Raw genomic sequence first — 16,948 nt, 5'->3', positions numbered from 1 at the left:
TGCGGTGGGTGTGAGCTCGCCGCAGCTCTGCATATATAACAGTGCACAGCAGTGTGATGTGGTGGGTGTGAGCTCGCCGCAGCTCTGCATATATAACAGTGCACAGCAGTGTGATGTGGTGGGCGTGAGCTCGCCGCAGCTCTGCATATATAACAGTGCAGTGCAGTGTGATGTGGTGGGCGTGAGCTCGCCGCAGCTCTGCATATATAACAGTGCACAGCAGTGTGACGCGGTGGGTGTGAGCTCGCCGCAGCTCTGCATATATAACAGTGCAGTGCAGTGTGATGTGGTGGGTGTGAGCTCGCCGCAGCTCTGCATATATAACAGTGCAGTGCAGTGTGATGCGGTGGGCGTGAGCTCGCCGCAGCTCTGCATATATAACAGTGCAGTGCAGTGTGACGCGGTGGGTGTGAGCTCGCCGCAGCTCTGCATATATAACAGTGCACAGCAGTGTGACGCGGTGGGCGTGAGCTCGCCGCAGCTCTGCATATATAACAGTGCACAGCAGTGTGATGCGGTGGGCGTGAGCTCGCCGCAGCTCTGCATATATAACAGTGCACAGCAGTGTGATGTGGTGGGCGTGAGCTCGCCGCAGCTCTGCATATATAACAGTGCACAGCAGTGTGATGTGGTGGGCGTGAGCTCGCCGCAGCTCTGCATATATAACAGTGCACAGCAGTGTGATGTGGTGGGTGTGAGCTCGCCGCAGCTCTGCATATATAACAGTGCACAGCAGTGTGATGTGGTGGGCGTGAGCTCGCCGCAGCTCTGCATATATAACAGTGCACAGCAGTGTGATGTGGTGGGTGTGAGCTCGCCGCAGCTCTGCATATATAACAGTGCAGTGCAGTGTGATGCAGTGGGCGTGAGCTCGCCGCAGCTCTGCATATATAACAGTGCACAGCAGTGTGATGTGGTGGGTGTGAGCTCGCCGCAGCTCTGCATATATAACAGTGCACAGCAGTGTGATGTGGTGGGCGTGAGCTCGCCGCAGCTCTGCATATATAACAGTGCACAGCAGTGTGATGTGGTGGGCGTGAGCTCGCCGCAGCTCTGCATATATAACAGTGCAGTGCAGTGTGATGTGGTGGGCGTGAGCTCGCCGCAGCTCTGCATATATAACAGTGCACAGCAGTGTGATGTGGTGGGCGTGAGCTTGCCACAGCTCTGCATGCATACATAGTGCAGTGCAGGGTGAGGCAGTGGGCATGAGCTTGTGCTCCCAGCACAGGATCCACACACAAGAGACCCTCCAAAAATACACAGTGGTGTGTAACAGCCGGTTCAAGAACAGTGCAAAGCTACAACTCAGCACCTGAAGTCCCCAGGTTAGCGGGTTTTCTTTTCCTTGTTTTTAATCTAGTCACTGTTCTTAACAGTTTGAAAAATTCCAAGTTGTCAAATAGCTCAGCTAGTTGGCAGAACACATGATGAGAAACCAAGAGCTAGCTTAACTATTTTAAATTCAGAAGTATTTTATAATAAAGCTAACAAATAAAGATGATAATCAAGGTTTTCTCTACACAGAATATGCTCTAAGATTCTGACTCGAACTGGTTAATCTATACATTTCTGAGAATGTCTCATAATCTAACACAGATAAACTAGGTCTTACCTGTTTCTTTAAGCTATCATTCAATCCTTTCAATGCATCAAAGGAAGACCTTAGCCTTTTGCTTTCCTTATTTCTCTCTTTAAGAACTTCAGTTAAGTGCCCAACTTCTGCATCATGTTGCTAGGAGGGAAAAAATAGAGATTTAATGTCACTAATGCTACTGAACATAAGTTAGATAAAAATTACAACTCCCTGGGACTTCCCTGGTGGCTCAGTAAAGAATCTGTCTGCCAATGCAGAAGACACGGGTTCAATTCCAGATGTGGGAAGATCCTACATGCCTCAGAGCAACAAAAGCCCTTCCACCACAACTACTGAGCCTGTGCTCTAGGTCTGTGCTCCACAGTGAGAAGTCACTGCAATGAGAAGCCTCCTGCACACTCCAACTAGAGAGTAGTCCCGCTCGTCACAACTAGAGAAAACCCCGCACAGCAACCAAGACCCAGCGCAGCCAAAACAAATATAGAAAATTACAGGAAATAAATAAAAATAGGCTTTAAAAAAAATTATAACTCCTTGAATCACAAGGACTTTAATCAGTATATTTAAGCATAATGGCTGACACTGCAAGTAATTTATAAAAACTGGATAATCAAGCAACTTAATAACAAAGCATTAAAAATATATGTTAAATACCTATTAAAACATATTATACAATTTAAGTAGCATTAAGGCTATTTTCGGTCCTGCTCAGAAAAATCTCCAACAGAAACTCACTGAAATAATTTCTGACATCATGGAATGATAAAGGAGTTCTGATCCTTTCAGGAGGCTAGTTAATTATTCATAGCTTTGTGAATTAAAATTTAAGGTTTAAATTAGCCCTCTGGAGAAGAAATATTCCACACATAGAACTGTTCTCATAAATTAGCTAAAATTGGTGTACATCTCAGAAAACTTAAACACACAATAAAATTTCCTGAGCCCCAAACAATGACTTTCCTTAACCAGTTTTATAAATATTAAAATCAATTTCCCCATAATTATATTTAAATAAGAGCACGTTTTAGATTTGTGAATACTTACATAGTTTCTTTCACTTTTTACTCTCAGATTTACTCATAATGTATTAAAACAAGTAAATTTCCATAGGAAATCAAGAAACTGATTTCCTTCTTCCAAGTAATCATCCAGGTCCCACTAAAATAAAACAGTGAGCTTTATACTTCTATAAGCAGCAAACAGACAAATCCAGAGAGAAAGAACCAAGGCTGAAATGAAGATGGAGTGCACGGAAAATCCAAAGTCGTTAAAAAAAAAAAAAATCGGCTGTATGAAGTTTTATGATTACGATAAACAACTCCTTAAATAACTCAGACATGACCACAAAGACAACACTTATTTTAAAAGTAATATTAACATTCTCAACTGCACAAATTTTCCACCTCCAGAAGATATTAAGACCATTTGACACGGGTTCCTTTTCCAGAAGGATAAGCCCACTGAGCTCCGCTTCTCTTACTGATCACAACTAAAGCCACACAAAAAACACAGAAAGCAACTACTAAGGAAAGTCAAAGGGAAACAAGCAGGGAGTTGCAGAAAGGAGGAAAAACCTGGGCAAACAGCCCTCAAGGGGCTCTGTTTCCCCATTTCTCCAGTGGCCTTGCCCCAGGGCAGGCCCTGGCCCTGCTAATTGCAGAGAAATGGCTTTGCTTTCCAGGCCTGGGAACAGGAAGAGGGGATCCATGAGCCACGGATGTGCTTAAATCCAGCTCAGCCCTGAGCTGGCGAAAGCAAGGGGCAGAGACAGGAGCTCAGTTGACAACAAGCCCAACCCCACCCCTGCCCAATACCCCACAGGCATCTTAGGGACCCAGAGCATCACAGCAAAGGCTGAGAAGCCCAGCCTCAGGCCCCCAGTGGTGCCTGCAGCACACAGGCTTCACAACAACAGCAAAGGCTCTGGGAACTGAGTGAACGTGACAAGACACAGACTGAACCCAGCTGGGCACAGTACTATCAGGCTTCCAGAGGCTATGCTAGGATCCCAGGTCTACAGAAGATGAGCGACGCCCAGAGGACTGTTGCAACCGGACTCTGCAGTCAGTGCCACGCTCACCTCCTTCATGATCTGGAACCTCATGAGGACCTCTTCTCTGACGTCTTTCACCTCACTCAAGGCACCTTCATGTCTGAAGAGCAGCTCTTCCCTCTCAACCAGAAAACGTTCTCGCTTCTGAAGTTCCTCAGCGAATTCCTGCTGGGCTGCAGTCTCACACTGTGAGGAAGGACAGGGTCAGCACTCCGGGAAGCTCACTCAACTGAGCATCAGCCAGGGGAGTGCAGAGCAACGACCATACAGCACGCGGGAACCCTGCAGGCCACCAATGACGGGATCAGCTAGGAGACTCCAGCATGAAGACCTGAGAGAATCCAGGGTGCAGACAAGGGGAGCACCATGGGGACACCCCCCACTCTCCCTCCCGCCTCCCCATCGTCCCTGGGAAGAACGCCTCACACCTGCAGAGGAGCCCCTCCAACATTCCCCTCCAATCAGCAGAGCAGGCTCCAGTGGAGCCCAGAAATCCTCTCATGTCCCCTATATCCCCACAGCCATGCGAGCCTCCTCCAGCCTCCCCTAAAGCCCATCAGCTCCCACAGCTGCCGAGCAGAACAGACAGGGTGAGGCCGTGGCCTTACAAAGGGAGGCTGGGCTTCCAATTCCTTGGCCTCCCACCTGGAAAAACTTCTCTAAAACGTTGTCCCGGTTGGCTGAACCCTCCTCAGCGCACTTCAGTCTGGCCTCAAGCCCCGTCCCCCTTGAACCGGCTTCTGCATCACTGACCCTCAGGTCTGCTCCAGCCCTGGCTGCACCTGTCCCTCCCTCTGGTCCCCTCCTTCCTGGCTGCCATCCGGGGAGCGCTGAGTCCACACCTGCAGCTTCTGGTGAATCTGGAGCAGCTCGTCATAGATCTTGCTGACCTGACGGGGCAGCAGGCCTGGCTTCCGTGGGACCCTGGACGCAGGGGAGCCAACATGCTTGGGAGGGGAGTCGCTGCCATCACTACAATAGTCAGCCCAGCTCCTTGAACGTGAGGCCACATTAGCTGGCCAGGCATCGGCTAAGAGGACAAAATTTAAATTAAAATCTCAGTTTACAGTTTTAAATATCCTCATTGTATTGTTAAAATGTTTCAAGTGCTATATGCCGAAAAAAAGGAGCACACAGTCAATGGTTTACATTTAGAAAATCTGGGTGAAAGCCATCCAGAAATTCTCTGTGGCCTTTTTGCAACTTCTCTGTAAATCTGAGACTATTTAAAAAATGAGTGGGTTAACTGCCTTGACAAAGAGATGGAGAGTTACCTCAGGAGCCCTGAGACATGCCCTTTGACATGTTCCCTTACACCAAACTAACCACCAATCCAAACAGCGTTCATCACTGCTCCACTTCTTTGACGTTTAAAAAACTATTTGTTTTACTTGTTTTAAAACTTTATGTGATGTCTGTAATTAATCATATAATTACATAATCTCTATAACCTCCTCCGTTAAATAACGCGCTCCTGTGTTAACGATGGCAGCAGGTTCACGACCCTCCATGGCTTTAGCCTTTGACAATACCTTGTGACCGCCAAGCTGCACTGTCTGTACCAAGGCTGGGGAGCCTTGCTCCTGGCAGCCATGGTGAGAGCTCCTGCAGTTACCCTGTGCATTCAACTGTGTGTCCAACTCTTTGTGATCCCATGGACTGCAGCCCACCAGGCTCCTCTGTCCGTGGGATTCTCAGGCAAGAATACTGGTGTGGGTTGCCATGCCCTCCTCTAGGGGATCTTCCCAACTCAAGCATCAAACCCTCATCTCTTAACTCTCCTGAATTGGCAGGTGGGTTCTTTACCACTAGCACCACCTGTGATGCCAAATCAGTTACCAAAGTACCCCCCTCCCCCCGAAACCCTAGCAGTGGCGGTGAGCCCTCCTGCGTTGCTCCTCCCCAGCACTGTGCTGTCAGCATTCACACTCTGCTCACAATGAGCAGTGACTTTCACCTGCACTGGCCTCCAGCTAAGGAGGAGCCCCCAGCTGTAAGGAGGGGGTCTCCATGGTACTCCCCATCTTGGCTGGACAGACCGGGGGAGCCAAGATAAAAAACAGGAATTTTTTAAAAAGAAAGTTGTTTCCTGTTCCCCAGCTCCACAAGCACCCTTCCAGGGAAACACTCCGTGCTCTGCCTGCCTCCCCAGGCTCCCAGTCCACCAGCCCCGGGCCGGAATATTCCTTAGTTCTGTCAACTTTTAAACACACTCAACATTTTGTATATGTTACAACATCTTGTATTCTCAGTTGTTTCCAGTGGGAAAATCCACCACACAAATGCAGCCAGGTACACAGAGAGCAACTGCTGACTCAGGGTGAAGGAGGCCAGGCCTCAAGCGACCTGGCCTGTTTACCTAAAAGGTGTAAGGGTTAGTCACCTACCACCACAATCTTAGGGCATCCCAGGTGGCTCAGTGGTAAAGAATCAGCCTCCCAATGCAGGAGACATGGGTTCAGTCTCTGGGTTGGGAAGATCCTCTGGAGGAGGAAATAGCAACCCACTTCAGTATTCTTGCCTGGGAAATTTCTTGGACAGAGGATCCTGGAGGGCTACAGTCTGTGGGATCATAAATGAGTCAAACACGACTTAGCAACTAAACAATAATCACAATCCTACGTCCTAAGAAATACTGACAAGAAAAAGAACTGAAAAGATTATAATATTCATGAATTATTAAGTTATTCTGATAAACTTTGACAGTGTGAAATTCTACTGGAAAATCATGAAGTTTATTTTCCTCTTCTCCTTTAACTTAATGACAAGCATAGCAACCAGTTCATGGCTTAGCAACCAGGACAAAGAAATGCACACCTTGAAAACTAGGGTCACCACTATGGGGTAAGCTTTAGTGCCCTACTTGACAGAGCTGCTGTTTAAATGACTGTTCTGAAATGAGCATTTCTCTTACCTTTGTCTGTCTCTCTAAAGGACTGCTGGTTTATTTTGGAGGCACTGACTCTAGAGTCATTGCCGGTGAACTCTTCTTCTGTTTCTGGTTCTTTCAAATCTTGAAAAGAATCCAGTTCATCATCTAGGCTTTAAAAAAAAATCAATCACAGCATTCTGGAAGATTTCTACAGCCATTTAAAGAAGAGGAGACTGCTTCAAATACTAGCAGCATAGCAATTGAAAAAAAGTAACAAGTAAATATTTTTAAAAAAGGAAAAGGAAAAACTGCAATCTATCAGTCATGATGCTGAAAACTCACATGTGTGAACCTTCCCCACATTCAGACATGCTCAATTGCAAAGTACACCCTTCCTCCTGACCCCGTATTGCTGTGAGGTGGATCGAACAGGCGCTGTGTCTCTAATTCTTTTAACAACTACGAGAACGAGTGTTGAAGGTGGGGAAACTGAATCTTAAGTTAAATAACTGACAGGGTAACTGACAGGTGACATAATGAGCAAAAGGTGAAGCAGAACTAGAATCCCAGATGTTCTCTCCAAAAAGATCATCTGAATGTTGGCATTTCCAGAGCCAGCTGTTCAAAGGGAATACACTACAAGTCACAAAAGATGAGTTAAATTTTTCGGGAATTCTTTGGCAGTTCAGTGGTTAGGACTCTGTGCTTTCACTGCCGAGGGCCCAAATTTAGTCCCTGGTCTGAGAACTAAGATCTCAGAAGCTTTGCAGCACTGCCATAAAGAAAGAAAAAGAAATTCTAGCAGACCCTTTAAAAACATAAAAAGACATGAAATTTTAACAGTGTATAATATTTAATCCAATATATCTAAAAGATAATCATTTTAACATACAATCAATATTAAAAATAAGATACTTTACATTCTTTTACCTATTTTGAAAATGCCTTGTTTATTTTTTACTTACAGTACAACTTAGTTGAGACGAGCCCCTTTTCAAGCACTCGACAGACACAGGTGCTGGGCAGCCCTGTAATTCCACACTAGATCACAACAAGGGACTGGTGGGAAAACTGTCCAAAGTTAAAACCTTTCACAGTTCTAAAGCTTCAACTTGAAACCATACCCAGACCATTTAAAGAAAATAAAACTATCAGTTCAATATGAGAAAATAATTTCCATGAACTTATAATTATAACTTCCCACAGTTTCCTTTCTCTATAATCAAACTTGGGACAGCAGGGAGATCAAACCAGTCAATCCTAAAGGAAATTATCTGAATATTCATTGGAAGGACTGATGCTGAAGCTGAAACTCCAATACTCTGGCCACCTGATGTGAAAAGCTGATTCACTGGAAAAGACCCTGATGCTGGGAAAAACTGAGGGCAAGAGGAGAATGGAGCAACAGAGGATGAGATGGTTGGATGGTATCACTGACTCAACGGAGATAAGCTTGAGCAAACTCAGGGAGATAATGATGGACAAAGAAGCCTGAGGTGCTGCAGTCCATGGGGTCGCAAAGAGTCGGACATGACTTAGCAACTGAACAACAAGCACAACATTAATCAAACTACCCATGTTTACATCTTTCTTTAAAAAATATTTATTTGGCTGTGTCGGATCTTAGTTGTGGTGTACGAAATCAGTTGCTCCACAGCATGGGGGATCTCAGTTCCCCAACCAGAGATCCAACCCACATTCCCTGCATTGTAAGGTGGATTCTTAACCACTGGACCACCAGGGAAGTCCCCTCCCATCCATGTCCACACCTTGACTCCAGATCAACTAGATGACTCTGTGAGCACGAAAGGAGACCGCAGTGATGGTAATGATAACAGTGGTGCATCTGAGTGCCCTTCTATGTACTGAACAGCATTCTAAGTGCCTCACATGGACTAATAATCAGAAAATGAAACAATGCAAGCTCCAAGGTATCAATCACAGTAACAATAGATATTTCAGGCACATTTTCCCTCTCCACAATCACCTCAACATTTCTCTTTATATATGTCCACATCTTTACAGTTTAACATCACTTCAAAATGCTTGTTTGCTTTTGATACCTTAGCACTTCTTTCTGCCACATATTTTCGGCATTAATAATATTCAGCTTAGAACTTTATTTCACCTTACCTTCCACTGGTTTTACCCAGAGTAAAAGCTCCTCCACAAAACTGCTGACCCTTCACAGCCCAGCAGCACATGGTGTAATATTCTGTAGGCCCCAACCCCAGGGCTGACCTCTTCCATCTCTCTCTGCTACCTAGGTATAGCACAGTGCTTACCACAGCAGGAGACACACAGGAGACACACCATACCGACTGCCGCTGAATAAACTTGTAGTCATTTTTATCTTAGTTCCTTATTAAAAAAAAAAATAAATAAGGGAGCAAGGCCTTCTTTTGGGTCCTGGATGAAGAGCTATCTATCCTGCAGTGTAAATAACCCTGCATTATATCTGCGAACAGGACGCTAGGCGTGTGGTTCCATCAGATGCTCAGGAACTAGCGCCCAGTCTCCTCCACCGCCCAGCGGGCTCCGGACCGCGGATGCCTTCTCCCACAGAAAGGCGCACACCAGGCAACCTCCGCCCCCCTTGGTTTCTCGATACCCGGGGGCGGGGGGTGACCCCCAGCAGGACTCGGGGTACCTTGCCAGTTCACCGTGAGAACACCGCGGGGGGACGCAGGGCGCCGCCTCCTCTCGTCAGAGAAACATCTCAACGTCGGACCGACTTTATCTCCACAGGAGAAGATGTCCAAATCCTCTGTGAACAGGAGGGAAGGCAGCCGAGGCGGCTCGGTAAGGTCCGGCACCGACCACCTCGTTCTCGGCGTGGTACACGAGCTTCCAGCAGACTGGCCTCCGAGCCGCTGGTCAAACAGCGTGTAGTTCATCGCCTCCCCCGTCCCCACCCCGCACGCGATCCCGGCATCGACCCGGTGCCGATGACCCTGTTCCGCGTCGGAACCGAAAGACCCAGGCGGCAGGCCAAGTCCCCGAGGGCTCAACACAGTACTTCTCCCTCTGATGAGCTCTAAGAATTGAATTCACATGATAAACTACCTACACCTGCGGCCTGCGGGGAACAAACAACCCAGCCGCCGCCCTACCTGGGGTGCGGGGAGGCCGCCGCCGCCGCTCCGCCACGTCCGGCCGCCGGCGCCCCGGCTGGAAGAGAGGATGGAGAGGTGACCGGGGAGGGTCAGTCCCCTGGCCCCTGTCCCCTCCGACTCCTGAAACCCCGGCCCCGCGCGGCGCCCCCTCTCGCCGCCCATCAGGCACGCCGGGCCCCGGCACAGGAGCGGCCCCCACGGACCCACCGGGCACCTTGGGGCACCGGGCCCCAGCACCTGCGGCGTGAAACCGGCTCGGACTCACCGCCCAGCGCCGGGACTGACGCAACTCAGATCCTCACCCAAGTCTACGCGAACGCCTGTTCCCGCGGTGACGCGCATCGATCCTCTGACGCGCGTGCCCGCCGGGAGCCCGCTCCCAGCCCGCCGCCGTCAGGGGTCCCGCCTCGCGCCCACGCTCCAACCCGCATATCCGGCGACCCGCGAACCTGGCAGGGCCGGGCCTCACCTCGCCGAGGCAGCCGCCCCTCAGGCCGTAGCGGCTTTTGAGGCGCTCCACCACCAGATCTTGCCCCGGCGGCTTCACGACCCTCGGCTCCATGGCCACGACCGACGTCGTCTCCTTGGCAACAGCGCGCGGCGGGGCGGGGCTGCGCGGAGAACATGCGCCGTGACGCACGACATGCCCCGCCCCCGGTAGGGACTCTGACTCGAGTTTCCTGGGGAACAGAGCTCGGACTAGTGGAGGGGCGGGCGTTGCAGATGCGTGTTACGACGCGCGTACACCCGGGCTCCCGCATGCCGTCGGCGCGAACGCGGTTGGGCCCGGTTGCGGGCGTCTGTACGTGTTTGCGGCCCGTGGGGGCAAGATGCGAGCTGGCGCGCGGGGTCATCGTTTCCTTTCCTTCCTGAGGGGCGCGGGCGTTCCGCTGGGGTCGGGTCGAGGCGCCATCCGGGTGCATCTTTCTCGTACGCAGCTCAGACTTGTCCTGGCTGGAGAAGTTGGTTTCGGCCTGAGCATTCGTTTCCAAACCTGGGTCCACAGCTGTAATGGTTCAGGGCGCCTCGGAGTCCCCCGTAGCCCAGAAGCCCCCAGGCGCCTGCTGTCACCCGGGACGCGCCCCGAAACCACGGAACCACGGAGAAGCGGAGCCCTCAGGACCGGCGCGCACGCACCACCCCCCCGCCCCACCAGCCCCGCAACACACACACACACACACAGACAGACACACACACACACAGACACACACACACAGTCGGGGGTCAGGGAGTCCACCGCGCACGCACCACCCCCCCGCCCCACCAGCCCCGCAACACACACACAGACACACAGAGACACAGACACAGACTCTCTCACACACACACACAGACACACACACACAGTCGGGGGTCAGGGAGTCCACCGCGCACGCACCACCCCCTCGCCCCACCAGCCCCGCAACACACACACACACATACAGACACAGAGACACACACAGACACACAGACACACAGAGTCGGGGGTCAGGGAGTCCATCGCGCCCCGCACGCGGACCCCACCTCGGGCGTTGAGCAGGTGCTGGCCCAGGACAGCCTGTCTCCAGACCCCAAACAGCGCGAGAGAGCCCTGCAACTCCGGCAGGGCCTGCGACGTGCACAACGTGCTCGGGGGACTCCAAGGTCCTACACTGAGTAAGCTGACGAGAGCGTCCCTCTTGTCCAACTTTTTCCACTATCTATTTCCAAGTAAGTGTTCAGTATATACCCCCCTTGAAAACAGTTCTTTCCTTGGGAGCTCTGGTAATTAGGTGGCAGTCTGAGTTTACAGATATTTAATTATTCTCTCTTTGGTTCCAGAATGAACAAACGATTAGATGCACAAGTAATGAATTTTTTAAATATCATGGCTGTTAACAATTGTCACTTTATTTTTGCTACAAAATTCACCAGAAAAAGGTACTGCAACAATCTAGTATAAAGCAAATTTTTAACCAAAGAACATGGTATAGACCTGTTTAAAATACTCATACTTTATCACAATAACTGCAAGGAAAAATTCAAGTTCTATCAGAACCAATGCAGTTTGAGGTAGTAGAAACAGATGACAGAAAGGTTTTTTTAAAAATCTAATTACTCAACTTAAAATGTAAAAATTAATTTAATACCGTTGAAAGGGCACAGGAAGCTACATATCATTTTAAGGAAAGAAGGTACTCTGCTTAAAAGATAATTTAACTATACAGGAGGTGCAAGAATTTATAGAAGAGCACTTTGGTTAAGTCTCTGCCCTTTGTGGCTCTACCCATTTACAAGTGAATCTCTGTTCATAACTGAACACACCAATAGTTAAAATTACCAAATATAGTCCAAATCTGAAATAAAAATTATCCAAGTCATGGTCCCTTTATTCAAATAGTAAGTATATCCATGCAGGAAGTCTAATATCTTAAAAGGAACTAAAATTAAATTGCATATATCATATTCTTTCAATAGTTTGAGAAGGTCTATTGCTTTTAACAAGATTAGTATTCCATTTTAATACAAATATGTCAGGAGTACATAAACACAAGTACACCTGAAAATACACCAGTGTTTAAACTTTTATTTCACACCATGCAAGGTCAATTATAACACATTAGAAAGTGACAACAGCTATAAGCTGCAATTTTACATTTGTACATTGGAAACGTCCATTTTCAAAAGCTGAACATAATTACCATGTTGTCAAAACAGCTAGGCCTCAATTCAACTTTTATACAGGTAAAATTTACTATGGAAAACAATGATTTTATATCTGTCCACATTCTGTGATGATAATTCTTCGACTAACAGACCCTTGAGGAGAACCAAATGATTCAATCTTTTTCACAGTATCCATACCATCTTTAACAAACCCAAATACTACATGCTTAAAGTCCAAATGTTCTGCTTTTTTCAGTATTATGAAAAATTGAGAATTATTGGCGTTCTGGCCTCGACTGGCCATCGATAGTAAACCAGGACCTGTATGTTTCACATCAAAATTTTCATCTTCAAATTTATCTCCATAAATAGACCGTCCTCCTGTTCCATCATGTTTTGTGATATCTCCCCCCTGAAAAAAAGATTTCAATTAACAGGAATCCCAAATAAAACATTAAAATACATACAGAACTAACCACTGAAGGGTAGGTCCTAAATACCCAGCTTCTCTGAGAATGTAGTTTGAAAACTAAGAAATCTGTGAAAGGAAACAAAAATGAAAAGATCTTTTCCCACCCTTAATTTCTATCAGGTTCAAGGCATTAGAAATATGAACGCTTTTAGGCTGCAAGTTCTTGTGGGGATAGAAGCTGGAGGTGTGGAAAAGCTAAAGTCTACAATTACAGGTAAGGAAAAACACTCAGATTTCCCACACTCACACTTGTCTAAACCCTATTGTGATGCACACTTAAAGACTTACTTGGCAAACAAAATCTGGAATCACTCTGTGAAATATGGAGCTCTTGAAACCAAAGCCCTTCTCTCCAGTACACAGTGCTCTGAAGTTCTCAGCAGTTTTAGGAACAATGTTTGAAAATAATTCCATGGTTATACGTCCCAGGGGCTCATCATCTGCACAAATGTCAAAAAACACCACAGGATTTGTCTCCTTTGAGAACTCTGCTGTCAGTGATAACTGTCCTTTCTGGGGTTTCAATAAATTCTGTTGACATTCTTCAAATTTTTTCTTGAAACAATCAGCCATTTCTTTAGTTTTAAATCTCACTGCAAGCTGTTCCACTTTGGCTTCTCCGTCTGTTAAACAACAAACAACACAGTGACCTCAGTGTTAAAATAACTGTTAAAAAATTGTTTTATATATTTGTTGTCAATGTAGAAAAGTAAAAAAACTAGAAAGTATCACTGAGTGCAGAGCTCACCAGCATAATCTGAGGCAGTCCAAACTAAAGCGTTGTTGGAAACATTCAAGGGTTTCAGTTCCATCGTCTTGGTGATGACGTGGTTCGCACACACTTTGAACACCTGGTCTCTTCTCATCAGAATCCGGTAGTAATTCTTCACAGTGTGCCAGAGGATCTTCATGTCTCCAACCCCACGCTCCTTCCACTGACTGGCCTCTCGATCCCACCTGTAAAGTTTGGCTCTCTCTTTAAATAAAATTTCTTCATCTTCTTCTCCAGATTTTACTTCTACCTGTGACAGGAGATGAAATTACCTATAAGCTGCTACTTATAACATACTCTTAACAAATTCCAAAGATCCAAATTCCTTAACACACTGACATGAACAGAATTTGAAAAGAGTTAACATCCTAGGGTTACTAATACAGCAGATGTGGATGAGGCAGGAAAGATTTGTCATTAAATGTTTTCTTTGTACTTATTAACATTCTTCCTCTTTTTGGAAGTCAAATACAATCTTTTATAGGAAGAAGAGGTTTAAAAAAAAATCTTGTTCTTCGAGAAAAATACTATCTACTGATTGAGGCTGAAACTGTTAAAAATAATTTGCCTAAAATAACATTCTTGTCTAGAAAAAGTACAATATACTTTTTATTGAAAGGACTGTGGCAAATGTGAGCTTAAATGGGTTTTTAATTTTTTGCCCCTTCAATTATGTTATTAAAAACTAACAGGAAAAAATTAAATTCTTCCCAACAATTTCACACAGAATTTACCAAATAACATTTGTATGTAAATTTTTTTACAAGGACGATTTACATTTTAAGATTGAACTTGCAATAAAAAGCTTCCATTTGCAACAGTCAATGTTCTGAAAGAAGTTGGTCAAACAAAGGTCAGCCCTACAAATCAAGCCCATGTCAAGTTTTAAGTTTTAAAATGTGAAGTTAGAAGAAAAAAAAAAAAAAAAGTGAAGTTAGTTAGTATAAGGTTTTTACTCTTTAATATTTACCTCTGGTAGTGACACTATTGGTTCAAAATGGATATCTTCATTATGAACTACCTCTTCATCACTACCATCTTCAGCTTCGCCAACTTTACTGGTTGACTGTGATCCAAACACCGCTGCTCCAGTATTTGCCCACTGGAAATTTTTATCTGATGAATAAATTAGGATATTTAAACAGTGATATCTATTTTAATAAGCTTTTAATTCCCATTAGAGTACTTTATGAATGAATCTAATTTCCAACGATGTGACAGACTTCTAATTAAAATGCTTAAAACTGTATTCTGGCAAGTTAAGCTTAAGCAGTGAGCACAAAGGATGTGTAGTAACATTTATGCCTGGGTGTACAGACAGGGTTGCCTAAGCCTTAGGTCTTCGTGACACTGAACTTTCAGTAATAAGCAGGTTCTTCATTCAAAGTACATCCTTTGAAACCTGAAAACCCAGCTCAGCTCCAAGGGTAGTTTATTTCATAAAACATTCTATCACATGAAAAAAGTAACTTTAGTGCCTAAAAATGTTCTCCAAGAGGCCAAATCTGCTACTTTCAAAGCAGATTGAATACAAGTTGGTAACTTCTCCACCTCAGCTCTTTTCTAAGGTAACTGGAGTGAGAGCTTCAACTTCTTGCCCAGGTGGCACTGGTGGCCCCAGGAGCAGCTCACTGATGCCACCCCCACCCCACCCTCTCTCAAGCAACACCAGGCTTAATGGGTGAAAAGGCTCCCCACTCCTATGCAGAGGAACAAAGACTTTTCTCTCCCTCAAACCCTAGAGAAGGTGAACACTAAATGCTGTTTTTTCCACATCTCAACTGTGACAACCCAGCCTGCTAATATTAATACATTCCCCACCATCTTAGAAGAAAGAAACCTCTCAACTCTTCATCGCTTTGCTGACTGACAAACCACTGCTCTCTAATCCTACATCTGATACAAAAACTCGGGAGAAGGCAAAAATTGTCACATATCAGTTAAAAACTCAGCACCTTGAAGAAAGAACAAAATGAGTGTCTAATGGAACAGTAAATTCTTCTAAGACAGGTTTATGGGGAGAAAAAAAAAACAGGAAAAAAAAAAAAGTCGTACAAATAAATAGCAAACGAATGCTGAAACAAAAGCACCATCCCAGATTGTGTGGGGGCTTCCTGAGGATAGTAAGCACAGACCTAGTTGATTCATAGGTGTAGGGCTCGAAAAGAACTTAATTCAGGAACTCCCAAGCAGAAAAAAATTTTCAGTTATCCCAATACCCTGAGACGTATGGCAGAAAATCTCAAAATTCCTCTAAAGCAATGGTTCTTAACATTGGGTGCATATTAAAATCACACCAACAGCTCCTATGAAACACCAGTGCCTGGGTCCCACACCTAGAGCCCAACATAACCTATCAAGTGTTCCACCCCTCCCAAACTTTAAAAAGCTCCCAGGAATTCTAATATGAAGCAGAGAATTGAAAACCACTGCTTTAAAGGGGCAGGAAAAAGAATTTATTCAGTAAAAGTATAAAGATAAGTCTGTCAGTAATCAACAACTGTATTCTAGGCAGCAATACCTAGGACGCTTCCACTCTGGGTTTAATGGAAACATTACAAAATCCCAAGGAAATATGATAAAATGTCAGTCAGAGGCACAGGGAAGCAGCAGATAAACAGCTGTTTCTTATTTTCTCTTAGGAGTTTCCGTATGAGATATTACAGAAAAGACACAGAGTGACTGGCAGACCTGTGTGAAGATGACTTTCAGGAGAAATAGAAAAGGAACAAAAGAAAGTGAAACAAAAATAAAGTCAATAGATGAAGAAAAAGCAATCACCACAGAAATAACACATAATAGAAGAGGAGAAAGAAAAGACTCCTCTAGGCTTAAAACCAACCAAAACAAAAAGTTTAAGATCAAAAAGTCCACACAAGGTCAGAAATATGTTTAAGAAACAAAAAATCATGCTGATGAAACTGACCTTTAAAAAAAAAATTTAAAACCTACAAGCTCTTAATCAAAGGCTAAAGTAGTAAAAATTTACAAGTGTGAAAACTCTCCCATGAAAATATATGAAATGGATTCCAGGGGATCTACAGTTTCAAAACACTATTCTATGCTTATATTATTAGCACATTAAAGTAGACATTCAATACACAAGAAAACTAATCATAATTTAAAGGAAAGTAATGACAAATCTGGAGATAAATTAAAAAACAAAAGGAGAACTGATAAAACCAAAAGCTACTTCTTTGAAAAGATAAAGCACAAATTCCTAAAAAGCACAGATCTAAGGACACAAACTAAAAGGTGTAGCTTGGAAAAAAGAGCTTGGTGGATAATATCACTGAATCAGCAGGTAACTCAGGGCAAGCTTCCCACACAGATCTGGAGCTGTCCCTATGTCAACTTTACTGCACAACACTGACAGAGTATCAAGCAACCTGACACATCAGCTTTTATCTGGCTTTTCATTGGTGGATAATTGTACCCACTCTA

General features: G+C 45.3%; 2 protein-coding genes across 8 annotated transcripts in view; both read right to left on the bottom strand.

Moving 5' to 3' along the window:
- CCDC138 (coiled-coil domain containing 138) overlaps window positions 1-10,200 on the bottom strand; it is a 33,772-nt gene extending 23,572 nt beyond the window's left edge. For 5 of the 6 annotated variants that reach the window (XR_009694748.1, XM_061155361.1, XM_061155362.1 and 2 more), the window contains exons 1-7: window positions 10,108-10,200; window positions 9,636-9,693; window positions 9,173-9,289; window positions 6,565-6,687; window positions 4,493-4,680; window positions 3,678-3,836; window positions 1,616-1,735 (exon numbers count right to left, since the gene is read on the bottom strand). Coding sequence is in view for 4 of the 6 variants with exons in the window: in XM_061155361.1 (XP_061011344.1) it covers window positions 1,616-1,735; window positions 3,678-3,836; window positions 4,493-4,680; window positions 6,565-6,687; window positions 9,173-9,289; window positions 9,636-9,693; window positions 10,108-10,200 (858 nt within the window). In the remaining 2 variants the exon portion in view is untranslated. Of the gene's footprint in view, window positions 1-1,615; window positions 1,736-2,641; window positions 2,728-3,677; window positions 3,837-4,492; window positions 4,681-6,564; window positions 6,688-9,172; window positions 9,290-9,635; window positions 9,694-10,107 lie in introns of those variants that run through there. The other variant, XM_061155365.1, reaches the window with a different exon arrangement.
- Window positions 10,201-12,160: 1,960 nt separating this feature from the next.
- LOC133064859 (E3 SUMO-protein ligase RanBP2-like) overlaps window positions 12,161-16,948 on the bottom strand; it is a 58,694-nt gene continuing 53,906 nt past the window's right edge. For both annotated transcript variants that reach the window (XM_061155359.1, XM_061155360.1), the window contains exons 26-29: window positions 14,475-14,620; window positions 13,481-13,754; window positions 13,021-13,355; window positions 12,161-12,672 (exon numbers count right to left, since the gene is read on the bottom strand). In XM_061155359.1, coding sequence (XP_061011342.1) covers window positions 12,367-12,672; window positions 13,021-13,355; window positions 13,481-13,754; window positions 14,475-14,620 — 1,061 coding nt within the window. In that variant the 3' untranslated portion in view covers window positions 12,161-12,366. The remainder of the gene's footprint in view (window positions 12,673-13,020; window positions 13,356-13,480; window positions 13,755-14,474; window positions 14,621-16,948) is intronic.

Source organism: Dama dama, chromosome 11, assembly GCF_033118175.1.
Source record: "Dama dama isolate Ldn47 chromosome 11, ASM3311817v1, whole genome shotgun sequence".
Classification (NCBI taxonomy): Eukaryota; Metazoa; Chordata; class Mammalia; order Artiodactyla; family Cervidae; genus Dama; species Dama dama.
The sequence above is the reverse complement of the archived record's forward strand: the minus strand, read 5'-3'. Positions and strand labels throughout refer to the sequence as shown.